The sequence below is a fragment of the Emiliania huxleyi genome (assembly GCF_000372725.1).
Source record: "Emiliania huxleyi CCMP1516 unplaced genomic scaffold EMIHUscaffold_7, whole genome shotgun sequence".
Taxonomy (NCBI): Eukaryota; Haptophyta; order Isochrysidales; family Noelaerhabdaceae; genus Emiliania; species Emiliania huxleyi.
In genome coordinates, this window is record NW_005196756.1 from 576,367 (window position 1) to 599,579 (window position 23,213).

Consider the following 23,213-nt stretch of genomic DNA (forward strand, 5'->3'; position numbering starts at 1 on the left):
CCGGGCCCGACCCCATCGGCACGACCGAGTCACGTCCGCGCCAAAGCACCAACGGCCTCCCCCCCACAGCACTCGGCCGGGGTCGCAGCTGCCTCTGCGCGTCCTGGGGAGGTACATTTGTTGCGCACCGGAGACGACTCGACGCCGCTGAGATCGGAGATCAAGCTCTGACAGGTCACACGTCGCTCCTTTGACGCCGACGTGACTCACCCGTGCAGATCACATCAGGACACGGTCTCGACGCGCTCGGTACGACGCCTGCGACCCGTCTCGGGTCAGGTGGCACGACGCTCATCGCGCCTACCAGCGCTGCCGTACAGGTTGCCACGACGAGGTCGAGCACGCTTCTATACGCTCGCCGAGCCTTCCTTTCCATCCCATTAGGCAGCCTGGGAACGGTGACGGTCAGAGGCAAAGTCTACGAGGGGTGGTGGAACCACATGTCACGGCTACTGCCGGCTCGACCCCACGATAGCCTCCGAAGGCTGACTTTGAGGCACCATCATCGGACGATGTCGACGAGTTGGGTCGCTCTCGCGGTAGCCAGATGACCTCCCATGCTAGTACCATCGGCTAGGGTCGCAGGAAGCGCGGGGGAGGGCGCTGGGAGCAACAGGAGCTCCGTTGGACGTTTTCAAGATTAGCGTGTCAGAGTGAAATGGAACTAGCCACAAGAAGGTGATATGTCATGCAAGACCCGTATGGTGTGCCGCGATGACCGGAATGACCCGATGTGCACACACATATGCATGTGCATGTGTGGTATAACGCTGCTCTCTATTTACCCCCTCGCTTGCACTACTCTACTTGCACGCCATGCACTCTCAACTCTCTGGCTCTACTTACACTGCCACACCCGATTATATGCACGCGTACATGGACCGAAAGCGAGCGTGTCCCAGCACGCTCACGGTCGTATGTCTCTCTTCGAGTCTGCGAAAGTCTCGGCTTGCAAAAGCTCTGCTTCTCCCTCCGCCGGCGGCGTGTCGGTGGTCATCGTCGAGAGAATGGCCTACCGCGGTAAATACACCAACATCAGGGCGGGAATGCGGCCTCGTGCCGTGCATTCGGAGCACCGCGTGAATACGAGGGGTACGAGTACAGTGAACACAGCGGAATGCGGTCGAGTGCAGTGGAGTACGCGGTGTCCTCTCGAGCGCTAGTTGAAAAGACAATACGTGTTCCGCTTCTAGGGGCAGTGGCCGAGTAGGCGATCTCGACGAGGTCGACGAAGAGCACCCTGTGCGCAGTCGGCACGTACGTGTAGGTGATGACGCCGACGAAGGGCCACAGCTTCCAGCCAGCGCGTAGGAGCCGCCAAAACTGCGCCGAGTACTGCCGCGCCACCTCGAGCAGCGGCCGGCCAGCGAGCCTGAAGCAAGTTGACTTTGGATGATGAAAGCGACGAAGAGAGTGACAGCGGCGAAGAGAGTGAAGGAGAGGGGGAGGAGGGCAAAGGGGAGGAGGGCGAGGAGGGCAATGAGGGCGAGGGCGAGGATGAGAGCGAGGGTGAGGGTGAGAATGCGGGCGAGAGCGAGAAAGCGGGGAGAGCGGGGAGAGCGGGGAGAGAGCGGGGAGAGCGGGGAGAGAGCGGGGAGAGCGCGCCGGCCGAGCGTGAGGTAGTAGATGGAGTTGTAGAGGGCGAGGTAGAGGGTCTGGTCGAGCGCGACCTGAGAGGGAGTGCGGTGTGTGGGGTGGTGGTGTGTGTGTGTGGGGAGGTGGTGTTGGGGGGGGGCGGAGGAGGAGGAGGAGGAGGAGGAGGAGGGGGGGGGGGGGGGGCGGTCCGTGGCGGAACCCGCGTGGGGGGGTGAGCCTTGGCCCGCGTCGGCCACCCGGGGCAAAAGTGTGCCCCGAGATCCTAAAAAACGTGGGCCAAGGGGCCTAGGGGGAAGGGGGCGGGCGGGGGGCTCCCGGCCCACCCTTGGGCGCGAGCCTGGGTGAAGCGGGCCCCGGTGCATTTTTTGTCGGGGGGGGGGGGGGGGGGGGTCGGCCCGCCTCTTGCGGGCGTGATAGGGCGCGCGACGCGTCGAGACCAACGCGCCGAGGAACACGACGCCCGCGAGGAAGTGTCTAGGAGGTGTCTAGGAGGGGTCTAGGAAGTGTCTAGGAGGTGTCTAGGAGGTGTCTAGGAGGTGTCTAGGAGGTGTCTAGGAGGTGTCTAGGAGGTGTCTAGGAGGTGTCTAGGAAGCTTCGCCGAGGAACACGACGCCCGCGAGCCCGGCGCGTGCGTACCGCCACACGTCCATGCGGAGGAGGTTGTCTCGCCTAGACACTTCCTAGACACTTCCTAGACACTTCGTGCGTACCGCCACACGTCCATGCGGAGGAGGCTGTCTCGCAGCGATCGGGGGGCGAGCTGGAGCTGGAGGATCTGCTGCTGCTGCTGCACGACCTGCGCGATCATGTCTCCGATCACATACGTCACGCCGGTGAGCGCCGCCTTGACTGCCACCGGGTACGCCGCCACGGCGCGCAAGTAGCTCGCCCAGAGCGACAGCGGCAGGCGGCGCAGCAATCCGAGGATAGAGGTGCCCGGCGGCGCAAACTCGGCCACCGACATGGCCACAACGAGGACGGCGCTGCTCGCGGCGGTGATCAGGACGGCCGCGTTCTGCGAGGCGTACCTGCGGCCGGCGAGTCACGCCTCCTCGGTTGACAATGAAGTTGAAGTTCCCGAGTTGAATCTCGCCCAGGCGGTGGCGACAGCGGCGGCGATGGCGGCGGCGGGGCGCCTCGGGTTGGGCAGGTCGAGCAGGTTATCCTCCAGCAGCGCGGGCACCGCCACACTGTCTGCCGTCAGCAGTTCGGAGGGCAGCAGCGCCTCGTCGGCAAGCTCCGCCTGCTCATCGCTCGCCTCGCACTCGTCGGACAAGAGGCTGTCGTCGCTGCTGTCACACATCCTGCGCTGGGTCGCGTCCTTGAGCGCCGCAGCGAGCCGCTCACGCCGCTCGATGGCAGCGGCTCCCTCGAGCTTGAGCGACGCAATCTTGGCCGCCCTCTGCTCGGCCTCCGGCGGCGCGGTGGGCGCCATGGAACTGAAGTCATGTGTGCCGCTGCCGCTGACCAAATCGCCGTCGAGGACGGAGAGGCGAGGATGTCGGCAGCGGGCGAGCGAGTGTTGGTGGCGGTGAGGGCAGGGCTGCAGCAGCGGGAGAACGCGAAACAGGCCGGCGGCGCCCATCGCGAAGACACCCGCTACAAATAAGAATTGAAGGTAAAATCCTGCCGGCCCTAGACCCCAGGTCACGATGCATCCGAAGGGGACCCCAGCGCCGGCATCATCCGTAGAGGCACGAGTGTTCGAAGAGAGAGTGGACCTGAGCAACAACATGACCTGGAGGCAAATGATCGGAGTGGGAGTCAGAAATGTGGTCCTTCCTTGCGCGAGGGGAGCTCGATAGACTCGAGGGGCCAGGATATGCAGCAAGGAGGGCGGAGCTGCGCCGAAAGGCGAAAGAAGCCGAGAGAACAAGGGAACGGCAGGCGGCGGCGGCGCAGGACGAGGCAGAAGAGAATGACGCGACAGAGGAGGAAATGACAAGGGAGAGAACGACGAGAGTGGGACGGCCGCGAGGTGGCATGAAGGTTGCAGCGAGAATCGGCGAGAGACTGCGAAAAGAGATAGGAAGAGGCAGACTCCCTAGGGTGGGCGACGGCTAGCGCATCACACTCCTCTCCTTAAAATCCCTGTGTGGTGGCGGCGTGCCGTCCTCCCATCCCTCCCTTGGGTTGTCTGTTTTCTTTCTTTCTTTCTTAGACCCCAGGTAAGGCCCAGGTGTGGCCTAGGGCATCAGAAGGGACCAAGAGGAGTCCAGTCTGAGCCATAGAGCCCATGTCTTTGCCCCCAAAGGTCGCGTTCAAATGCCCGGAACGGCCGTTACAGTGGTGTCCGGCCGGCGCGATCACCGAGCTGTGACGCTCAGGGAAGCCTGATGAGGTACTGGTTTCTTTGCCCAGGCCTGGCCTACGACCCGTGCTGGATCAGCTGAGCAAGGTTTGGGGAGAATCCCCCGGACAGATCTTCTCAGATATTTTGACGGACGACCGAAAATGGGCAAAAACGGGGTGATTTGTTTTCTGACGATCAAACTCCTCTCGGCGGCAAATAGGCACGTGGGCGACGCGTGGAAACACAGAGCCTTGCACCCGTTCGCCCTTCTCATCACTGCCCCGGCGCCCACGCCTCAACCTTCTTGGGCAGCAGCTGGTTCGACAGGTCGTCCCCGTGGCCTAGGCAGGCGTCCTCGCCCTTGCCCCAGCTAAAGAAGGCGCCGTCGGCGGTGAGGGCGAGGCTGTGGTGATCTCCAGCGGACACAGCGACGACGCGCTGGCCGGCAAAAGCCTCGACCTTCTTGGGCAGCAGGTGGGGCTGCGCGTCGCCGTGGCCCAGCTGGCCATCGCCTCCCATGCCCCAGCTCCAGACGGCGCCGTCAGCGGTGGTGGCGAGGCTGTGTTCGCCTCCAGCCGCGACAGCGACGACGTGCAGGCCAGCAAAGGCGTCGATCTTCTTCGGCAGTATCTGGTGCTCCACGTCGCCGTGGCCCAACTTGCCAAGGGCTCCACCGCCCCAGCTCCACACAGCTCCGTCGGCGGTGAGGGCGAGGCTGTGGTAATCTCCAGCCGACACAGCGACGAGACACTGGCCAGCAAAGGCATCGACCTTCTTGGGCAGCAGCTGCTCCCGCTGGTCGCCGTGGCCCAGCTTGCCAAAGTAGCCATCGCCCCAGCTCCAGACGGATCCGTCGGCGGTAAGGCCGAGGCTGTGGCGGGCTCCAGCCGACACAGCGACAACGCGCTGGTCAGCCAAGGCCTCGATCTTCTTCGGCAGCAGCTGCTCCTGCTCGTCGCCGTGGCCCAGCTGGCCGTAGAGACCATAGCCCCAGCTCCAGACAGCGCCGTCGGCGGAGAGGGCGAGGCTGTGTTTCTCTCCAGCCGACACAGACGCGACGCGCTGGCCAGCAAAGGCCTCGACCTTCTGCGGCAGCAGCTGGATCTGCTCGTCGCCGTGGCCCAGCTGGCCCAGCTGGCCAAAGAGTCCACCGCCCCAGCTCAGGACGCTGCCGCCGGCAGTGAGGGCGAGACTGTGCGCGCTTCCAGCCGACACGCTCACGACGCGCTCGCCACCCAGCGTGGAAGGGAGGCGGGTAGGCGTGTTCAGCCGCGTCACGCCCTCGCCGTGGCCGAGCAGTCCCGAAGATAAGGTCGACTCCTTGCCGCACGACGAGAGCCGCCCCTCGCCGTCGATGAAGACGCTGTGCCAACAGCCTGCTGCCGCCCTCGCCGGCGGGTTGGACTCGCGCAGCAACGCCGAACAGCACAGCCACCGCACGGCGCAGCTCTCGCCCTCTTGCTTCGCTGGGAGCTCGAAGCCGCGCTCTTGCGCCCACAAGCGGATGCCGTCCTCCGCGAGCGAGGCGTGGAAGAGCAGCGAGACGGCCGCGACGCGAGCGATGTCGAGGGGGCTGTCGCAGCGAGAGAGGACGCGCAGGAGGAGCTCCGTGGGGAGGTCGAGGAGGGCGAGCGGCGGCGTGTCTGGCGAGGGATCAGCGGTGGGGGCGGAGGCGAGGCGGCGCGAGCGGCGGCGCGACGGGTTGGACATCGCGAGGAAAAGAATTTCTCGCGGGGCTAGATGGAAGACGAGAAGGACCGCATAGGAAGAGGCAGACTCCCTAGGGTGGGCGACGGCTAGCGCATCACACCCCTCTCCTTAAAATCCCTGTGTGGTGGCGGCGTGCCGTCCTCCCATCCCTCCCTTGGGTTGTCTGTTTTCTTTCTTTTTTTGAGAAGGACCGCGAGCTGAGGGAGGGTGTAGAGGATGTAGAGTGTAGAGCGCTGTAGAGCTGTAGAGATGTAGAGCGCTCTGGAGCGCTGTAGAGCTGTAGAGCTCTACATCTGCCGCGGGACGAAGCGCCTGCGTTGTAGAGCGATGTAGAGCGCGATTTTGCTGTAGAGTTTGTTGTAGAGGCTCTACAGCCAAACCGCCGGGACAAAGAGGTCGAGCCGCTAATAATGGGGTGTCTCCGAGCTTACTGGAGCTCTGATGGACGGCCCTGACTGTCCCTGACACACAGAGAATCACTCTGACGGCACACAACACCCTACAACTGCGTCATGACCAGCCTGCCATGCGTCGCCGGTGCCGTATTCGTCGCTGTGCTTCTTTAGCAGGCGGTGGACTGTCGGCTGCGAGGACGGTCGCATTTGCGCGAGGCGAGGCGAGCATTGCTGCGCGTTGCATGCGCCATGACTCGCGCCAGCGCGTGCGGGAGCTCCTGGCTGAGCGTTGAGTCCAGGCGAGTTGCGCTGGCCACTATCGCTACGCCGAGCCGAGCTGACGCGCCGAGGCGCCGGCCAGTCGCAGCCGTGAGGCATGCCACAGCAGCAGAGGCACCTCCCACCCATTGGGCGGGCAGAGAGAAGGCCAGGGTAGCACTGGCAAGTGCAACGCGCCTCATGTCGGAGAGCGACCGTGCCTCGTTCGCCGCTTATGATGTAGAGTTTGTTGTAGAGATTTCACGTTGTAGAGCGCCTCTACATCGCTCTACAACGCAGGCGCTTCGTCCCGCGGCGGATGTAGAGCTCTACAGCTCTACAGCGCTCTACAGCGCTCCAGAGCGCTCTACATCTCTACAGCTCTACAGCGCTCTACACTCTACATCCTCTACACCCTCCCTCAGACCGCGAGGTGGCACGAAGGTCGCAGCGAGAATCGGAGAGGGACTGCGAAGAGAGATAGGAAGAGGCGGACGCCCAAGGGTGGGCGACGGCTAGCGCACCACACCCCTCTTGAGCACTTGAGCACTGGATAGGGTCGATTCCGCATGGTACGGGACCCCTCGATCGTCTCGCCCTCCCTCACTGGTGTGTTCATCGGGGGGGGTCCTAACAAACACGGTACAGGCCCTCTCCTTAAAATCCCTGTGTGGTGGCGGCGTGCCGTCCTCCCATCCCTCCCTTGGGTTATCCGTTTTCTTTCTTTTCTTTTTTCGAGGTTAGCGGGGGACGTTCGGAGGGGCGTTCCACGACGCGCCTGTGGCATTCATATTATTTTTTCTTTTTTGCGGACTGTGTGTGGCGGCACGAGGGCGTGAAGGGGTCGTGCCGCTCCGCGGCGGCCACTGGCGAGCCAGGCGCGTCTGCCATTCGCGATTCTCGCGATTCCGATTGCATTCTACACGGCAATAGGGACACCCTTCCCATTCTGATGCAGCGTCTTCGTGCTGCCGGGTTCGCGCGGCCGGCAGCGGATGATCTGCCTGGGTTTCATAGCTTGGGCACAGGTTCACGGCGCCGGCACGATCGACGACATGATGGACGACATGATGGACGGACGTAAACGACTTGAAACTTGATCATTGATACCGAAGAGACTTTTTACCCAAGAGACTTGCTTGGCGTCGACGAGGGTCACGTCCCGTCGAGCCGAAAGCACTCCTGCACCGACTCGTCGACAAAGAAGGTCTGGGCGACCGGCGCAGGGTCCGCCATCCCCTGCAGCGGCAGTCACCGAGGGGTCGTAATGCTCGCACAGGACGTGGCGGCTGCAAAACAGGCACACCGTCGTCTCGATCACGACGGCGTCGATGTTGAGCTTTCCGGAGTTCACCCTCTCCGAGATCCGCTTGAGCACGACGATGAGGTCCTGCCGGACGGTGCAGCAGATGCAGCCGTTCATCATCTCGATGATCTCAGGCTCAGCCTCCTCGCGGGCGTTCTTCCCAAGCAGCGCGTCGTCGATGCCAACCTTGGGTGAGAGGGAGGCAAGCGCGGTGAATCCACGTGCGGGCTCGGCGCCCGCTGGCTTCAGCGACCAGGCGTGTGCGCGCGCCTCTCCGAACTCGTTCTCGATCACAGCGAGCCGCTTGCCGTGCTGTTTCGTGAGGAGGTGGTTGAGCAGGGTCGTCTTACCACTGCCGAGGAAGCCGGTGAGCACGGTCACCGGGATGCGCTGGTCTTTGACTCGTGCACTCGCCACGAGGCCGGAGAGGAGCGGAGCGAGGAGGAGCAATGCGCACATACAACGCAAGTGTGATCCTAGGGGGGTGGAGTGTGATGAGGGACCAGAGCCATCGCGCAAAAAAGAAAGCCACGAAGCTTCGGGGCCAGTCCCCTGGGGGAGTCCCGAGCGCCGCTAGTGGGCGGATGCCACCGGCTTCCGAGCGCCTCGTGCTAATCCCAGCCAACAAGAGGAACACGACTGGCTACAATAACGTGGCCTACGACCGCAGCAAAATGAAGTTCCAGGCGCAGGTGCAGGATGGCGGCAAGCATGTCCGCCTCGGCTACTTCGACACCGCCGAAGAGGCGGCCACCGCCTACGCTCGCTCAGAGTACGGCCGCGCCGACGCCGCAAAGCTGCTACAGCCCCGCGCTACTACCACTGCCGCTGGCGCCGCGGCGATACTGCAGGCGGCGAGGGAGGGCCTCACCCTCACCGCCAGCAGCAGCAGCAACAGCGGCTACAGGGGAGTGACCTTCAAGCCGAAGAAGAAAGGCAGCAAGAAGTACGAGCTGACAGTGAGGTTTGGCGGCCGGCAGAACTTCCTCGGCCTCTTCGCCACCGCCGAGCAGGCGGCGCTCTTCTACGCCCGCAGGGAGGCGGGCAGGGACACCAGCGATCTCACCGCGCCGCCGCCACCGCCGCCGCCACCTGAGCCTTCCTCTGCTGCCGGCGCCGAGGCGGTCCGGCAGGCGGAGAGGGAGGGCCTCACCCTTGTCACCAGTAGCAGCAGCAACAGCGGCTACAGGGGAGTGGTCTTCTGCCCGAAGAAGCGAAGCAGCAAGAAGTACCAGCTGCGGGTGACGGTTGGCGGCAAGAAAGTCTTCCTCGGCAGCTTCGCCACCGCCGAGCAGGCGGCGCTCTTCTACGCCCGCAGGGAGGCGGGCAGGGACACCAGCGATCTCACCGCGCCGCCGCCACCGCCGCCGCCACCTGAGCCTTCCTCTGCTGCCGGCGCCGAGGCGGTCCGGCAAGTGGGGAGATAGGTCGGAGATGGAGGTGGAGGCGGCTGCCGCAGTTGCGGGCGTGACCGCGGCTGCAGCTGCTGCTGAGCAGGCCCTCCAGTGTCGGCGTCGCGTATGCTTAGTTAGCGAGAGAGCGAGTTCCGAGTGATACCCTAGGTGATACCTGACGACGAGAGCCCTTGCCCTGCTGCGCGCTGCCGCTGTCGCGCTTTCCGCCTAGAGAAGAGTCCTTACCTTTGGATCCCTTGGATTGAGCCCGTTGTTAAAGTGAAACGAGAAAAAACAGCCCAAGGCGCAAGGGCGTTGCTAGCGTTGCCAAGAGCGAAGAGGGCAAGGCGCAATCTCGCCAATCCGCAAAAGGCCACAGGGAGGGATGGCGGGACGGAGGACGGCAGGAAAGGAAGGAGTATTTCTCTAATCCGCGTATTTGCCCTCACACTGACAGAAGTGGCTATTGCCGTTGAGGAGGACACTGCCAGTTAATAAGAACATGGGTCACGCTCGCTCTCTCTTGCAGCAGCAGCACTCCCGGTTGGCCGGTGCCGCGCGCGGGTCTCTCTCTCATCTCTCTCTGCCATACTGCACTCCTGACTCCTGCGGCACAACGGCTCGCCTGTCGCTGCTCGATCGGACGCCTCCCGCCGGTGTGAGTGGCTCCAAACGGAGCCCTATCCCATCGCCGCCGCTACGCACCGGTCTGCGGCGGCGGCGGCGGCGGCCGCACAGCACGAGTCAAGGATGCCGTCGGCGGAGGGGCGCGCCTCTGGCTGCGGGCTCATCATGCTCCGCAGCAGGCGCCCCATCTCGGCGCCGCAGTCGGCCGGCGGCGGCACCGACCCCGACCGCAGCTCGTCCCAGCGCGGCCCCGAGCCAGGCAGGCTCTCTGCTGTCCGCACCTCGTACAGCACCATGCCGAAGGAGAAGATGTCCGCGGCGGTGGAGGGCTTCGACTCGAGCAGGTCGCGCGAGAGGTACTTTGCGTCCCCCTCCTGCTCGTTCCACGCCTTGAGCGCCGCTGCCTGGCCGAGGTCCCCCCCACAAGCGCCGCGGGGGGGTGCGCGCAGAGCCAGGAGGCCACAGAGAGCCAAGAGAGCGCTCAGACGAGGTCCGTGGGCGGCTTTGGGGCCTTGCGCCGCGCCTCCGCATAGCGCCGCGCCGAGGCCTCGCTCGTCAATGGCCGCGGCGGCCGCGATGACTGCTTGGCCTGAGGGGCACCGCCTGCGCTCGCGCTCGGATCCTTGGTTCCGTCGACCCGGGCTAGGAGGTGATCAACGGTGGTTTCGCCAAGCACGAAGGGGACGAGAAAGAGTGACATCAGCGCGGCCACCAGCAGAGAGACCAGCCCGAGGAGGAAGAGGGCTGCCGACGGCAGGGCAAGAAAGTGCTCAGGCGGGTGCGCACGTGGGTGCAGGAGGGCTGCCGGCCGGAGGAGAGATGGCGAGGGAGGAGGAGACGGGGTGGCGAGGGAGGAGGCGAGGGAGGAGGAGACGGGGTGGCGAGGGAGGAGGCGAGTGAGAACACGGGTAGGAGGGGGAGTTCAAAGGCGCGCCGGACGGAGCGATGCAAAAGAAAGCGATGCTGGTCTGGATCTTGAAGAGCACAAGGCGGCCGTTTGTGCTCTGGGCGCGCAGGACCGTGTACGCAAAGTCGCACAGCTCCCCTGTGTGGGCCTGCTTCAGCAGCTTGATCTGCTCCTTCTCGTCGTCGAGCCGGATCGTCGAAGAGCCCTCTTCTGCGCTAAAGTAGTACGAGCGCTGGAGGCGGAGCCAGGTGACAAAGTGCTCGTTGCCGCCGCCAAAATACTCTGCATCCATCACAAAGGGCGCAATCTCCTTCCACGCCTTCGCCAAGATCGCCTTCCACGCCTTCTCCGAGTCCCCGTCCCGATGGAGCAAATACTCGGTGATGGCGGCGAGGAAGACCCGGCCGCCGTGCAGGTCCATCCCGTAGTCGCCCTTCTTCGCGCAGCACCTTGGCAGGACCGGCATCATGTTGAGCATCGCGTCAATGAAGGGGAAGGTGAGCCACCGCAGGTTGTCGGTCTTCTTCACGGTTATCTCGATCAGGCCGCCCGGCCGGCGCGTCCACGGAAACACCATCTACGGGCGCGCGGCAGGCGGCGGGGCAGGCGGCGTGGGAGGGGATGGGGCTGGTAGCTGTGGCGATGGTGGCACTAACCTGCGCGACGGGGTCGTACTTCATGATGAAGTTGAACGTGCGCGGCACATTCAGGTCGTACCAGCGCTCGAAAGCCATGTTCGCGATCTTGGTCGGCGCGAAGGCGTACACGCTCACGGTCTCGCGGGTACCCATGCGGTCGTCCTCGTCCTCGTCCTGGAGCAGGGCGTCCTTGACCAGCCAGTCCTTTTCATGCTCCCACGCACCTGTCGCGCGCAGGCAACGGGCGTGAGAGCAAGAACAGGACGCTGTGGGCGCATCGGCGAGCGAGGCAAACGGGCTGCGCCGCCGCGAGACGCACCTGTCCACTCGACGTGAAACATTTTTGGCGTCACATCTGTACCGTCCGCGTTTTTCTTCATCGTGATTGTGAGCTCGGATGAGGTCAGCTGGCCCTTGTCGGCGCCGAAGATGTTGACACTGCCGCTCCAGTCGTTGATCACCAGCTTGTCGATGAGTCCGTCACGCAGAGCCCGCAGCCCCTTGTCCATGCCCACGAGCAGCGCCGCGAAGACCTGGGCGACCGCACCGCCCTGCGAGTGCCCCGTCACGATCACCTTCTCGTACTTGCCAATGTCGTAAGCGCCTTCATCACCCGCCTCCATCTTGACGAGGAGGAGGTAGCTGAAGAGGCAGCCCATCGCGCGGTCAAGGTACGCCCGGTGCACTTTCTCGTCCGCGAGACCCCTGAGTCCTTCACTCACTTTCACCCACTTTCCCCCTTCTTCCTTCTTGTAGCCTTTGAAGACGGTGGAGGTGGACACCTTGAAGGAGAGGTTGCGGAGCATGTCCTTCGCGACGCCGAAGAGGGTGCCGCGGCAGCAGACGATCAGCGCGCGCTTTCCGTCGCGCTCGTAGTCCTTTGTGAAGACGATGCCGCTCGTGGATATGTTAAATTCAGGAAGCTGCGCCACGCGAAACCCAACGTCGGGCTCGTACGCGAGGCACATGGCGAGCTGCGAGCACTCGAGCGCGATCGCCGGGTCGAAGCCTTCGAGCTCTTCCGGCTCGGACGGCAGGCACGGGCACGCCATTGGCGCTGACACAGGCGCCTGATTTGGCGGTATCGTGCTCAGCCGCGGGCAGCTCTTTTCTTTTTCGTTTTTCATAGCGGGTGGTGTCATCGAGAGTCTTTTGGCTGGCCTACAGGTCAGCCGAATTTAAGATTTGAAGGCGGGGCGGCCGTGAGCTGTAAAATCTTGAAAATGTGTGAACGCACAGCTAAAATCTTGCGAAAACGCGCTCCAGAGCTCTAAAATCTTGGTCTAAAATCTGAAAATCGCCGGCCTGCGGCGGGCCTCTAAAATCTTAAATTCGGCGGACTTGTAGTGACAGTCCACAAAAAGAAAAATTCCTGCTCCCCGCCATGTCGACGAGCAGCGCGTTGGCTTCGTCGACACCCTCCTCCTCCGTCAGCTCGCTCACGAGCCGCGTCCTCTCCTTCGTCGGCCTCGAAGACAACCCGTACTTCTCCGCCGGCTTTGCGCTCGGCGTGGCGGGCACCGGCCTCGCCGCGGCTCGCGGCGCCGGCCGCGGCGCCCTGACGCTGGCGCAGCGGCACCTGCTCGTGACGCTCGAGGTGACGTCGAAGGACAAGTCGTACCCGTGGGTGCTGCAGTGGCTCACCCAGCAGGCGGCTCCTCCTCCCGCCTCCGACGGCGGCGGCGGCCTGCTCAGCCGCCTGTTTCAAGAGACTTTGCGATTTCAACGCAGTATGCGCTTTTTTTTAGCTAACTCGTTACAAAAGTTGTCGATCTCATGCGAGCGCTTGCCGCAGAGGTCGCACTTCAGGACGAGCCCCTTGTACCGCGAGGCGGGCAACTCTGCGAGGGCACGCAGCTCGACGCTCAAGCGGGAGAGGTCTGCCAGGGACATCTTCTGCGTTCTGGTGCCGGTTCGAGACGTGCCCGGAGCCCTCAGCGCGCTTCGAAGCGTTTCGTCCATCATTTTAACAATACCAAACAACTCTAACACTCACGTTGCGTTTCGCCCCACGTTGGCCGCAGTGCGCATCGCCTCGTATTGCGACAACGGGAAGATCCACTCGCAAACCCGCAGCCAGTTATGTCCCTATCGTCAAAAGAGCTCATTAGGGGAAAAAGATACTCGCACCAGTCGCGGAGCACCCAATGCTCACCTGCTACCGTCCGTGGCTGGCGAGAAAAGGCGATGTTGGCGGAGCGAGCAATTGGCTTCGTTGTCACTGGCCTCTAGCACGGGCATGCCGGTACTCTCCGTCCGGCCAGTGAAAGCGCGCGAAGTGCGAGGTCTGCTGTCGTGGATTTCGGGCCCGGGGTTGGGCTTTTGTGTGAATAGACCAGCCATAGCGCGCAGCACCAATCAAAGTTATTTGAAATACAACGCCGAAAAACAAATTGGAGGGAAACAACAAATAACACAGGCCTGTGAACAGACCTGCGCACAGCGCCATGGGACGTATTTTCTTCTCAATAACACGAAGGGAGCGTACTCAGGCAGTCAGGGACGGATGAGCCAGAACATACTAAGAGCACCTAGGTAGGTAGGTAGAAAGGTGAAGAACAGCCAGGCTCGGACTGGACACCAACGCGGTATGGGTGGACGCAAGACAGATGATGACGACACGCACGGGCGACACACAGACACAAACAAGCTCACAAGACACAGCACCTAAAGGAGCAAGGCATACAGCTGTGAAGTGGCCGCCAAAACGCTCTCGACGAGAGCCACAAGAAGCCGTCCGCACAGCAAGCCGGTGGAGGCCGAGCGCGCGGAGTCACGATGGCGTGCCGGCCGTGGGCCCGGACGAAGGTTCTGGCTCGAAAACGCGAGCAGAGGCCGCCGTGTGGGGCCACGGCGAGCCTCGGCGAGAAAGGTCAGCACCCTATCTCACGCGGTCGGTTGGGTGGACAACCCAACTCACCGACCCAACCCGTGCCGACAACCCAACAAAACAAACCAACCCAAAAAGCACGATTCTCCTGTTGGGCCCTCGCGCTGGCTTCTGACTGTCGTTGCTGTCTCTCCCTTCTCGACTGTCTGTGCTTGCTTGTGCGTCTTGGGTCCGGGGTTGTGTTTTTGTGTGAAGGGCGTCTCTCTCTCTCCGGCTGCGCGCCTGACCGGTGCGGCCTCCGAGTCGGCGTCTAGCGCGCGCGATAAGGTTTTTGTTCGCCTTCCCTGGGACCCCGTGTTGCGTGACTCTGTGCGATTTCGGGCCCGGGGTTGTGTTTTTGTGTGAAGGGCGTCTGAGAGTCGGCGTTCAAGTGAGCCACCGCAGACAGGTCGATGCACCGTCAGACATTCTCCACGATGTCCACCATCGTCTGTTTCCCTGGCTTCCTCGCCCTCGCCGCTCCTCGTTGTGGCGTTCATCCTGCGGGAACATGCACCGGCAACCCAACAGAGCTCTGCTTTTTCGATCCTTCGGTAATCCCCTCGCGTGCGCGCCGATGCGCCGCCCCCCCGAGATAGCGCACTCGACCTTGTTCAGTGTCACGCACCGACCCAACGTCACGCACCGACAGTAATGCCTCCCGTGCCAACAGTGTAAGTGGTCGATGGGGCTGGGCTGCGCTGCTGGGGGCGACGTGGCCTGCCGATTCTGTGCGCTCGCTGTGCCGCCGCCTGGCGATCACCATCAGCCTCACTCACACACCATCGCGCCTGGCCGCGCATCCGTCAACAACACCCTCGCCACCCCCCACCCGACGCCACCCGTCGCCATCCGCCCTCTAGGTGGCTTTGGCGTCTTCATAGCCTGTCCCCCCAGTCCTCCCGCGCCGCTGCTGCCGCCGCCACCGCCGCTGCCCCCGCCTCTGCCCTCGCCGCCCATGCCGCCGTCGCCACCTTCGCCACCACTGCCGCCACCCGCGCCGGCCGCGCCTCGGCCGTCGTTGCCGCCTGGCTTTGGGGTCCTCTCGGTCGACGCGGATCCAACCATCGCCCACGGCTGGTCGGGCTCCGAGGTGTGGGCGACGCAGTGCGGTTCGCTGGGCAACATCGCGGTCGTGCACGCGCTCTTTTCGGGCAAGGCGGGCGGCGACTCGCTGCTGCGCAAGACCTTCACACGGCTGCCGCCGCACCGAGCCGCCCAGCTCGACCTGCGATTCCTGCGCATCGACGCCGCCTTGTCGGGCTCAGCGCGCCTCCTCGTCGATGGGGCTGTCGCGTGGGAGCAGCCGCCTCTCGGGGAGGTTCCGCCGCACACGCACACCGCTCGCCCACGCGCACTGGGCCGCACGCTCACACCGCTCGCCCACGCGCACTGGGCCGCACGCTCACACCGCTCGCCCACGCGCACTGGGCCGCACACTCACACCGCTCGCCCACGCGCACTGGGCCGCACACTCACACCGCTCGCCCACGCGCACTGGGCCGCACACTCACACCGCTCGCCCACGCGCACTGGGCCGCACACTCACACCGCTCGCCCACGCGCACTGGGCCGCACACTCACACCGCTCGCCCACGCGCACTGGGCCGCACGCTCACACCGCTCGCCCACGCGCACTGGGCCTTGTGCACTTTGAATGCCGTGGGCCTTCTTGTCTCCTAGTCTCGTGGAGTCGCGAGGGATAGCCTGGCCCTGCTGCCCCACCACCTCGTGTGTGTGGAGAAGCCTCCCTTACCGTGCCTTAGGTGCCACCGCGCCAGATTTGCGGCCACCCGGCCGACGGTCGCCACCCCAGAAGCGAAAGACGTCCTTCCATGTCTTCCCACCAGCGCTCGAGAGGACACGCACTCCACTGTCCTTCCGCCGTGTTCCGCTGTGCAGTCCTTGTATTCGCGTCCCTCGTATTCACGCGGTGCTCCGAAGCAACACTGCACAATGCCGTCTTCCCGCCCCGAGGGTTGGCGTATTGACCGCACACGTAGGCTCGCCAGACTACGTCTTCGACATCAGCGCGCACATCCCGCACACCGCAGCCTCTCTCGCCGTCGAGGTCGAGATGCGGCCGAGATGCGGCCGAGATGCGGCCGAGATGCGGCCGAGATGCGGCCTGTATGGGGAGAGATGCCGCCGGGGAAAGCCTCTCTCCCCACCTCCGTCTCGGAGGTGCTGGCATATGACACCAGGTCGCAGTATAGACACGTGCCCCCGTCACACCCTCGCCCTCACACCCTCACCCTAGAATTCTACGAATACAAGCCCCTCTCACAGCAGACTGGCACGGACTAGCACCACAAAAGGCACAGCCTAGAAGCCAGAATGCTCCTGTCCCAACTGGCCCTCGAGAGCGCAACGCCTTCCACTGCATTCGATCGTCTTCGGCTGCACTCACCGCCTCCGCCTCTCTTGTCTTCACGCGGAGCTCTGAATACACGCTGCACACTCCCGTCTCCCCGCCCCGAGGGCCGCGGGCCGGCGTATTCAGCACGGAGGCTTCTCACACCCTCACAGAGGACGGCCTCGAGCGTGAGCTCTAGCTAGTGAGCTCGTACGAACGCAGGCAGGCAGATCGCTACTCTAGGAGTAGGAGCCGCCCGACCGTCGCGTCCCCCGGTGCTCACCGACGGCCGGGCGGGTCGGCACACTCCCCTCGCCCTCACACCCTCACGCCCTCACGCCCTCACACCCTCACACCCTCTCACACCCTCACACCCTCACACCCTCTCACCCTCTCACCCTCTCACGCCCTCACAGATGCACGCGGGCCTCTCGATCCAGTCTGTCGACGAGGCGTGGGGCATTCAGAACATCAAGCTCTCGCTCCTCTCGCCCATGCCGCCGTTCGCGCCGCCGCCGCCGTCGCCGCCGCCGCCGCCGCCGTTGCAGCCGCCGCCCTTGTCGCCGCTGCCACCTGCCTCGCCGCCATCCCCGCCGCCACCGCCCCCCTCCCCCCGGCCGCCCATTTCTCCGCCGCTGCCGCCGCCGTCGCCACCCTTGCCGCCACCTTCTCCCCCCGCCGCCCCGCCGTCACCACCGCGCCCGCCCTCGCCGCCCAAACCGCCCTCGCTGCCCCCACCCGCTTCTCCCGCCCCCGCGGCTCCGCCAGGGCCGCGGCCGCTTCTGCCGCCCCCGCTGTCCTCCCGCTCTCCGGCCCCTCACCGCTCGCACGGACGTATACCTTAGGCAGCGCATCCTCCAGTCGAGCCACGCGCTGCCGGCAGGCTCGCCAGCCTAGAAGCTGGGCAGAGACGGGGAGATATGGGGGAGATGCGACCAGCTCGTGCTGCGGTACACCCACCTCGCCGGGCTGCTCGCCTCCCTAGAAGCGGAGATCTGGGGAGAGATGGGGGAGATGTGGGGAGAGATGGGCTCGCCTCCCTAGAAGCGGAATACGTCTTCTTGTCTCCCCACCATCTCGCATTCCGCTGTACTCGACCGTATATTCGCGGCTGTGTTCACTGTTGTTCGAACACAGGGCTCTGCACAACACCGTATTTCCCGCCACGAGGCTCGTATGCACGGGAGGGCGAAACGGTGGGTGGGTGGGGAGGGTGGGGGGGGCGGGGGGTCCCTTACCAGAAGGGAGTCGGAGGACTCGACTCAAAGGAGACGGAAGATGGGGGAAGCCAAAGGCCGCCAGGGACCGCAGGGTGCCCCTCCAAAGTCTCAAGCATGCACCATGTGTGTAGGCTGGCACAACGCATGGCAGCGGCGTCCCGGTGAGCATGGATGCACCGCGCGAGATGCAATCCCGGCTGATCTCGGCTTATCTCGGCTGATCTCGGCTGCTCTCGGCTGCTCTCGGCTGATCTCGGCTGATCTCGGCTGCTCTCGGCTGATCTCGGCTGCTCTCGGCTGATCTCGGCTACTCTCGGCTGATCTCGGCTGATCTCGGCTGATCTCGGCTGATCTCGGCTGATCTCGGCTGATCTCGGCTGATCTCGGCTGATCTCGCGGCGTCAGGCCTGTCGACGCCCGTGACCACGGTGTGCGGCGATCTCGGCGAGCTGCTCGGCGGGTTCCAGTCTTTGGGTGCGCGCGGGGCAAAGCGCCGGGAAGAGGGAGGGGGAGATTCGGGCTCGCACGGGCGCCTTCTGCGCGCGACTCACACTCTCCCCTCTGCCCTCGGCTGCGCGCTGCTGCGGCTGGCGTTCTGAGCCGACTGGCGTCGTCCGCCGCCCCACCGATTTAGGCGGCGGCGGCGATTTCATCGAGCGCACGTTCGCCGTCCCCACGCCGCACGAGGCGCTGCGGGTGCGGCTCCTCTTCGTCAAGGTCGATTCGTGGGACAACGAGCTCGCGCTGCTGCTCGTGGACGGCACACGGACGCCCTAGCTGCGGACACGGCTCCTGTTCATCTCACGCTCTCTTGACGAGGGGGAGCCCCGTCTCTGACCGCATCTCACTGTATCCCCTTGCATCTCCGAGTATGGCGAGGCGCTTTGGGCGGCGCCATCGCCACACTCCCTAGCTCAATTGGCGGCCGTGACGGGTCGCCAGCCGATCGCGATCGGTCGGTCCCTGGTACTGTACGTATCGCCCTCGCCGCCTCCGCCCTCGCCGCCTCCGCTTTCGCTGCCCTCGCCCTCGCCGCCTCCGCCCTCGCTGCCTCCGCTTTCGCTGCCTCCGCCCTCGCCGCCTCCGTCCTTGCTGCCTCCGCCCCGTACTCTTGCCTTCCTAGTCGCGCCCGAGATCCCGCCGCACCCCGCCATACCCCGCCGCATCTCCCGCCGCACCCCGCCGCACCCCGCCGCACCCCGCCGCACCCCGCCATACCCCGCCGCATCTCCCGCCGCACCCCGCCGCACCCCGCCATTCCCCGCCGCATCCCGCCATACCCCGCCATTCCCCGCCGCATCCCGCCGAGAGACCGCGAAAGGAACCACCACACCATGGACGGCACACGCCTGTGGACGCGCGCACTGGTTGCCACCTCTCACCTCTCTGTACACTCTCAGTGCCCCTCACCTCTGCCGCGTCGGCGTGCACGTACACAGGCGTCGAAGTGTGGCGGCAAACGTTCGGCCGCCACTCGGGCAGCTCAAACAAGTGCGGGCACACGCGCTTCGCCGAAGAGGCGCCAAGCCCGCCGCCAAGCCCGCCGCCGCCACCCGTCCGAACCCGCCGCCACCCGTCCAAACCCGCCGCCGCCCACCCATCCCTTTGCTCGGCTCGCACAGCACAAGCTGACCAACCCCCACCCCCACCCACCCACCCTCCCAGACACCCTCCCAGCATTGGGACCTGCCTGACGCACCCTCCAGACTCCCGGACGTGCCAGATGCCTCTCCGACTCCTCCACGACACGTCGTCGCTGACACCGCCACGACACCACCACACCTCCAAGACACTACCCGGATCGGTCGAGATAGGCGGTGCCACCACACCTCCAAGACACTACCCGGATCGGTCAAGATAGGCGGTGCCACCACACTTCCAAGACACTACCCGGATCGGTCGAGATAGGCGGTGCCACCACACCTCCAAGACACTACCCGGATCGGTCGAGATAGGCGGTGCCACCACACCTCCAAGACACTACCCGGATCGGTCGAGATAGGCGGTGCCACCACACCTCCAAGACACTACCCGGATCGGTCGAGATAGGCGGTGCCACCACACCTCCAAGACCCTACCCGGATCGGTCGAGATAGGCGGTGCCACCACACCTCCAAGACCCTACCCGGATCGGTCGAGATAGGCGGTGCCACCACACCTCCAAGACACTACCCGGATCGGTCGAGATAGGCGGTGCCACCACACCTCCAAGACACTACCCGGATCGGTCGAGATAGGCGGTGCCACCACACCTCCAAGACACTACCCGGATCGGTCGAGATAGGCGGTGCCACCACACCTCCAAGACACTACCCGGATCGGTCGAGATAGGCGGTGCCACCACACCTCCAAGACACTACCCGGATCGGTCGAGATAGGCGGTGCCACCACACCTCCAAGACACTACCCGGATCGGTCGAGATAGGCGGTGCCACCACACCTCCAAGACACTACCCGGATCGGTCGAGATAGGCGGTGCCACCACACCTCCAAGACACTACCCGGATCGGTCGAGATAGGCGGTGCCACCACACCTCCAAGACACTACCCGGATCGGTCGAGATAGGCGGTGCCTGTGGATGTGACGGTGCTCCACACCGCGCCATCTGCGTCGATCCGTGTCACGACCACCCTCGACAAGACGGCGTACGACGAGTCATGGGGCATCCGCGGCTTTAAACTATGACACACACTGAGCTCCTCCCTCACCTCCGGGGCTGGGGACAGTCACGCCCCCAGTATCAGACTACACGGGGGCTGCTGCCCCCCTATAGGGTCCTCTCGCGTGAGATGCGTTGTTGTCACCCTTGAAGGGCTGTTGCCACGACGCTACTCAGCTCACGATAGCATCTCCCCTTAGGCATCCGCGACTTTGAGCTCCTCGTCACTCTCCCCTCGCCACCGCCCCCGTCGCCTCAGCCACTTGCCCCACCGCCCTCGCCGCCGCCGCTGCCGCTGCCGCCGCCGTCGCCGCCGCCGCAATCACCCCCCTCCCCGCCAGCGCCAGAGCCGCCGCCGCCGCCGCTCTCTCCACCTGCCAGGATTCCTCCGGCGCCGCCCTTGCCTCCTGGGATTCCGCCGCCACGGCTGCCACGCCCAGCCCTGCCTCCACACCCCAGTCTCCCTCCCCCCGCGCCGCCGCCGTCCCGGCCGCCCAATGCGCCGCCGCCGGGGCCTCCGCCGCGGCCGCCGCCCCTCCCGAGCGATTGTGCCATTCTCTATGGCGACCGCGCCACGGGGCTCTGCAGCTCGAGCCCACGGCAGTCTCCGCATCACGCGCGCTTCTCACGATGCGCTTGTAGGCAGCATGACGAACCTCCGACAGCTCGAACCTCCGGCAAGGCCCGAGTGGTGCAACGACGCCTACACCCGAAAGGTCCGTGCTCACCCACGCACACGAGGCCTTGCACTTGGAATGCCGTTGTTGCTCCTGTCTTTCTAGACGTGGCGTCGCGAGGGACCAGCTTGGCGCTTGCCCCACCACCTCGTGTGTGTGTGGAGAAGTGTACCTGACCTGACCTAGGTCGTCGCCTCCGAGTGCACGTCCACCTACATCACCATCGACTCGCTCTCGACCAGCACCGTCCACGCCATCGCGCCTTGCGTCTACCTCGCGCCGCCACCCGGCGAGAAGGAGGGCCAGTGCTACAGAGGAACAAACACGATTCTCTGCCCGTACTTGCTCCCTCCGTCGCCACCGCCGCCGCCGCCACCACCTCCAGCCCCGCCGCCGTCGCCGTCGCCGCGGTTGCCGCCGTCGCCGCTCGCGCCTCCGCTCCCACCGCCGCTCCCGCCATCGTGGCCCTCGCCATTGCCGCCGAGCACGCCGCCCTTCCCGCCGGGCAAGACTCCCCGCCCGCCGCCCTCGCCGCCGCCCTTCCCACCGGGCAAGGCTCCGACCCCGCCGCCGTCGCCGCCACCAACCCCGCCCGGCAAGGCGCCCACGCCGCCACCGCCGCGGAGCGCGCCGCCGCCGCCGCCGCCGCCGCTGCCGCCGCCGCCGCCGCCGCCGCGCTTACCGTCCGTGTTTGCGCCGGCGCAATCTTATCACCGGCCACCACCGGCACCGCCGCCCACGCCGCGAATGTTTCCACCTCCACGCCCGCCGTCGCCGTCGCCGTCGCAGCCCCTCCCGGCCGCCCCCCTCCCGACGCTGCGGCTGCCTGTGGGGGCTGGCTTCATGCCTTGGCCGCCGCCGCCACCGCAAGCGACGATACAGCTGGCCGGCAGTGCCGCGGTCGGCTTGGCGGCGGCGGTGATGGCATCGCTCGCTCTCGTCTTCACCTGTTGCTCACGCTACCGCGACCGCTCCCTCCTCCCAAAGTCGCTCCGTTTTGCCCGCGGCGAAGCCTGCACCTCGAGGCCATCAGCACTCTCCCCTCTGGTGCGGATAGGCGGTTGATCGACGAGGCCGACGAGGGCCACACTTCGTCCTCTTTCCTCTCTTCATTGCGTGGCGCGCGCATGGCGAGTGCTTTCTTGACGCAAAGGTGCGCATGGCCCCACCCGTTTGCCCAAGTCATCGAGAGGGACACATTGCTCCCCAAGGCCTCTCTCTCTCGAGTGTAGGAGCTTGCACACGTGGCAACCGAAGTTGCGGTCCATTGGGCTGCGGCAGACCCGGGCTGCGGCGGCGTGCGACACGGCCTCCGTGAAAAGCGCTTCTGAGGCGAGCCGGTGCGCGAGTCGCGGCGACGACGGCACCCCCGTCAAGTCGCTTTCCACGGCATTCGACGCGTCCGTGTCCGTGCCCGGGTGGAATGCCTCTACACCCGCTGCTGACCGGCCATCCGTATCGCCCGCCGGCCCGTCCTGCTCCGCCGCTTCGGGGGCCACCGCTTCCGCTCGAGACGGTGGCCGCAACGGTGTGGTCCCGCGTTCGACGCCAGCAAGTCAGGCCAGCACACCCCGAAATCCGCGGTCGCCTGCAGAGATCCTCCAGCGGCGGATCGCGGGCAATGTCAGCCCGCTTCCCATGCTGCCAAGCTCTCGTCCTGACTCTCCCGTTCCTGTCGACGTTGCTGATATGGCCATGGGCTGGCGACGCGAAGGCGGCGGTGAGCCGCTCCCGCGCTCCTCTTCGGCGGCCGCGCACCACTCCTCTTCGGTGGCCGCACACCGGGTGGGCCTGACCAGCGCTGCAGCCGCGCTCTTGGATAGCGACACCGGCGGGGAGGGGGGGTTCGTTTGACCGTTCTAGATTCTACCACAAACACCATGCACGGCAACACAGTCACAGAAAGACTGTGACCCACCCACCTTTCCCTTGTGTTTTGTCTGCGGAGGGGTTTCTCCTGCGGAGTCGTGCGTGCGCGGGGCTCCTCTTTGCGAATACTCCCTACATACATCTCGTAGTCGTACCCGTTCACTAGCTTCTACCAGTAACCAGAAAGACTGCGGCCGCCAGCACATGCAGGTTGCAGCAACTGAGCGTCTCGCTGAACGCAGAACGACATAATACGGATTTGAATAACTTGTCCTCGGCGTAGCGCGCGTAGAGGCGCTCGGTGTGGTACTCCGAGGGGTCGTAGTTGGGCACCTGCAGCGTGCACAGGCTCATGTCACGCGCAGGCGAAGAGAAGATCAAGGCGCCCCTGCTCTACGGCCCCCATACCTCCCCCCATCTCATACCTATGTGCCGGTA

At 65.1% G+C, this 23,213-nt stretch overlaps 6 protein-coding genes across 6 annotated transcripts; 3 read left to right on the forward strand and 3 right to left on the reverse strand.

The window, feature by feature from the left end:
- Nucleotides 1-758: 758 nt before the first annotated feature.
- Nucleotides 759-3,031, reverse strand: EMIHUDRAFT_448370 (hypothetical protein; the record flags this gene model as incomplete). Its single annotated transcript, XM_005761828.1, has 4 exons — nucleotides 759-1,012; nucleotides 1,204-1,372; nucleotides 2,307-2,611; nucleotides 2,780-3,031. The coding sequence occupies 4 exons, from the start codon at nucleotides 3,029-3,031 to the stop codon at nucleotides 908-910; spliced, it is 831 nt and encodes a 276-aa protein (XP_005761885.1). The 3' UTR covers nucleotides 759-907.
- A 4,376-nt stretch (nucleotides 3,032-7,407) lies between these two features.
- Nucleotides 7,408-8,017, reverse strand: EMIHUDRAFT_96729 (hypothetical protein; the record flags this gene model as incomplete). The annotated part of the gene is made up of 2 exons (XM_005761829.1): nucleotides 7,408-7,491; nucleotides 7,559-8,017. The coding sequence occupies 2 exons, from the start codon at nucleotides 8,015-8,017 to the stop codon at nucleotides 7,408-7,410; spliced, it is 543 nt and encodes a 180-aa protein (XP_005761886.1).
- A 215-nt stretch (nucleotides 8,018-8,232) lies between these two features.
- EMIHUDRAFT_461747 (hypothetical protein) lies at nucleotides 8,233-9,222 on the forward strand (the record flags this gene model as incomplete). Its single annotated transcript, XM_005761830.1, has 1 exon — nucleotides 8,233-9,222. The coding sequence occupies one exon, from the start codon at nucleotides 8,233-8,235 to the stop codon at nucleotides 8,983-8,985; it is 753 nt and encodes a 250-aa protein (XP_005761887.1). The 3' UTR covers nucleotides 8,986-9,222.
- Nucleotides 9,223-9,632: 410 nt separating this feature from the next.
- Nucleotides 9,633-12,176, reverse strand: EMIHUDRAFT_96731 (hypothetical protein; the record flags this gene model as incomplete). Its single annotated transcript, XM_005761831.1, has 4 exons — nucleotides 9,633-9,983; nucleotides 10,599-11,063; nucleotides 11,143-11,348; nucleotides 11,444-12,176. The coding sequence occupies 4 exons, from the start codon at nucleotides 12,174-12,176 to the stop codon at nucleotides 9,633-9,635; spliced, it is 1,755 nt and encodes a 584-aa protein (XP_005761888.1).
- A 2,254-nt stretch (nucleotides 12,177-14,430) lies between these two features.
- EMIHUDRAFT_197899 (hypothetical protein) lies at nucleotides 14,431-18,346 on the forward strand (the record flags this gene model as incomplete). The annotated part of the gene is made up of 4 exons (XM_005761832.1): nucleotides 14,431-14,547; nucleotides 15,087-15,314; nucleotides 15,760-15,796; nucleotides 18,204-18,346. 4 exons carry the CDS (start codon nucleotides 14,431-14,433, stop codon nucleotides 18,344-18,346), a joined length of 525 nt encoding a protein of 174 aa, XP_005761889.1.
- Nucleotides 18,347-18,903: 557 nt separating this feature from the next.
- EMIHUDRAFT_197900 (hypothetical protein) lies at nucleotides 18,904-20,255 on the forward strand (the record flags this gene model as incomplete). Its single annotated transcript, XM_005761833.1, has 3 exons — nucleotides 18,904-18,920; nucleotides 19,009-19,060; nucleotides 20,136-20,255. The coding sequence occupies 3 exons, from the start codon at nucleotides 18,904-18,906 to the stop codon at nucleotides 20,253-20,255; spliced, it is 189 nt and encodes a 62-aa protein (XP_005761890.1).
- Nucleotides 20,256-23,213: the final 2,958 nt, after the last annotated feature.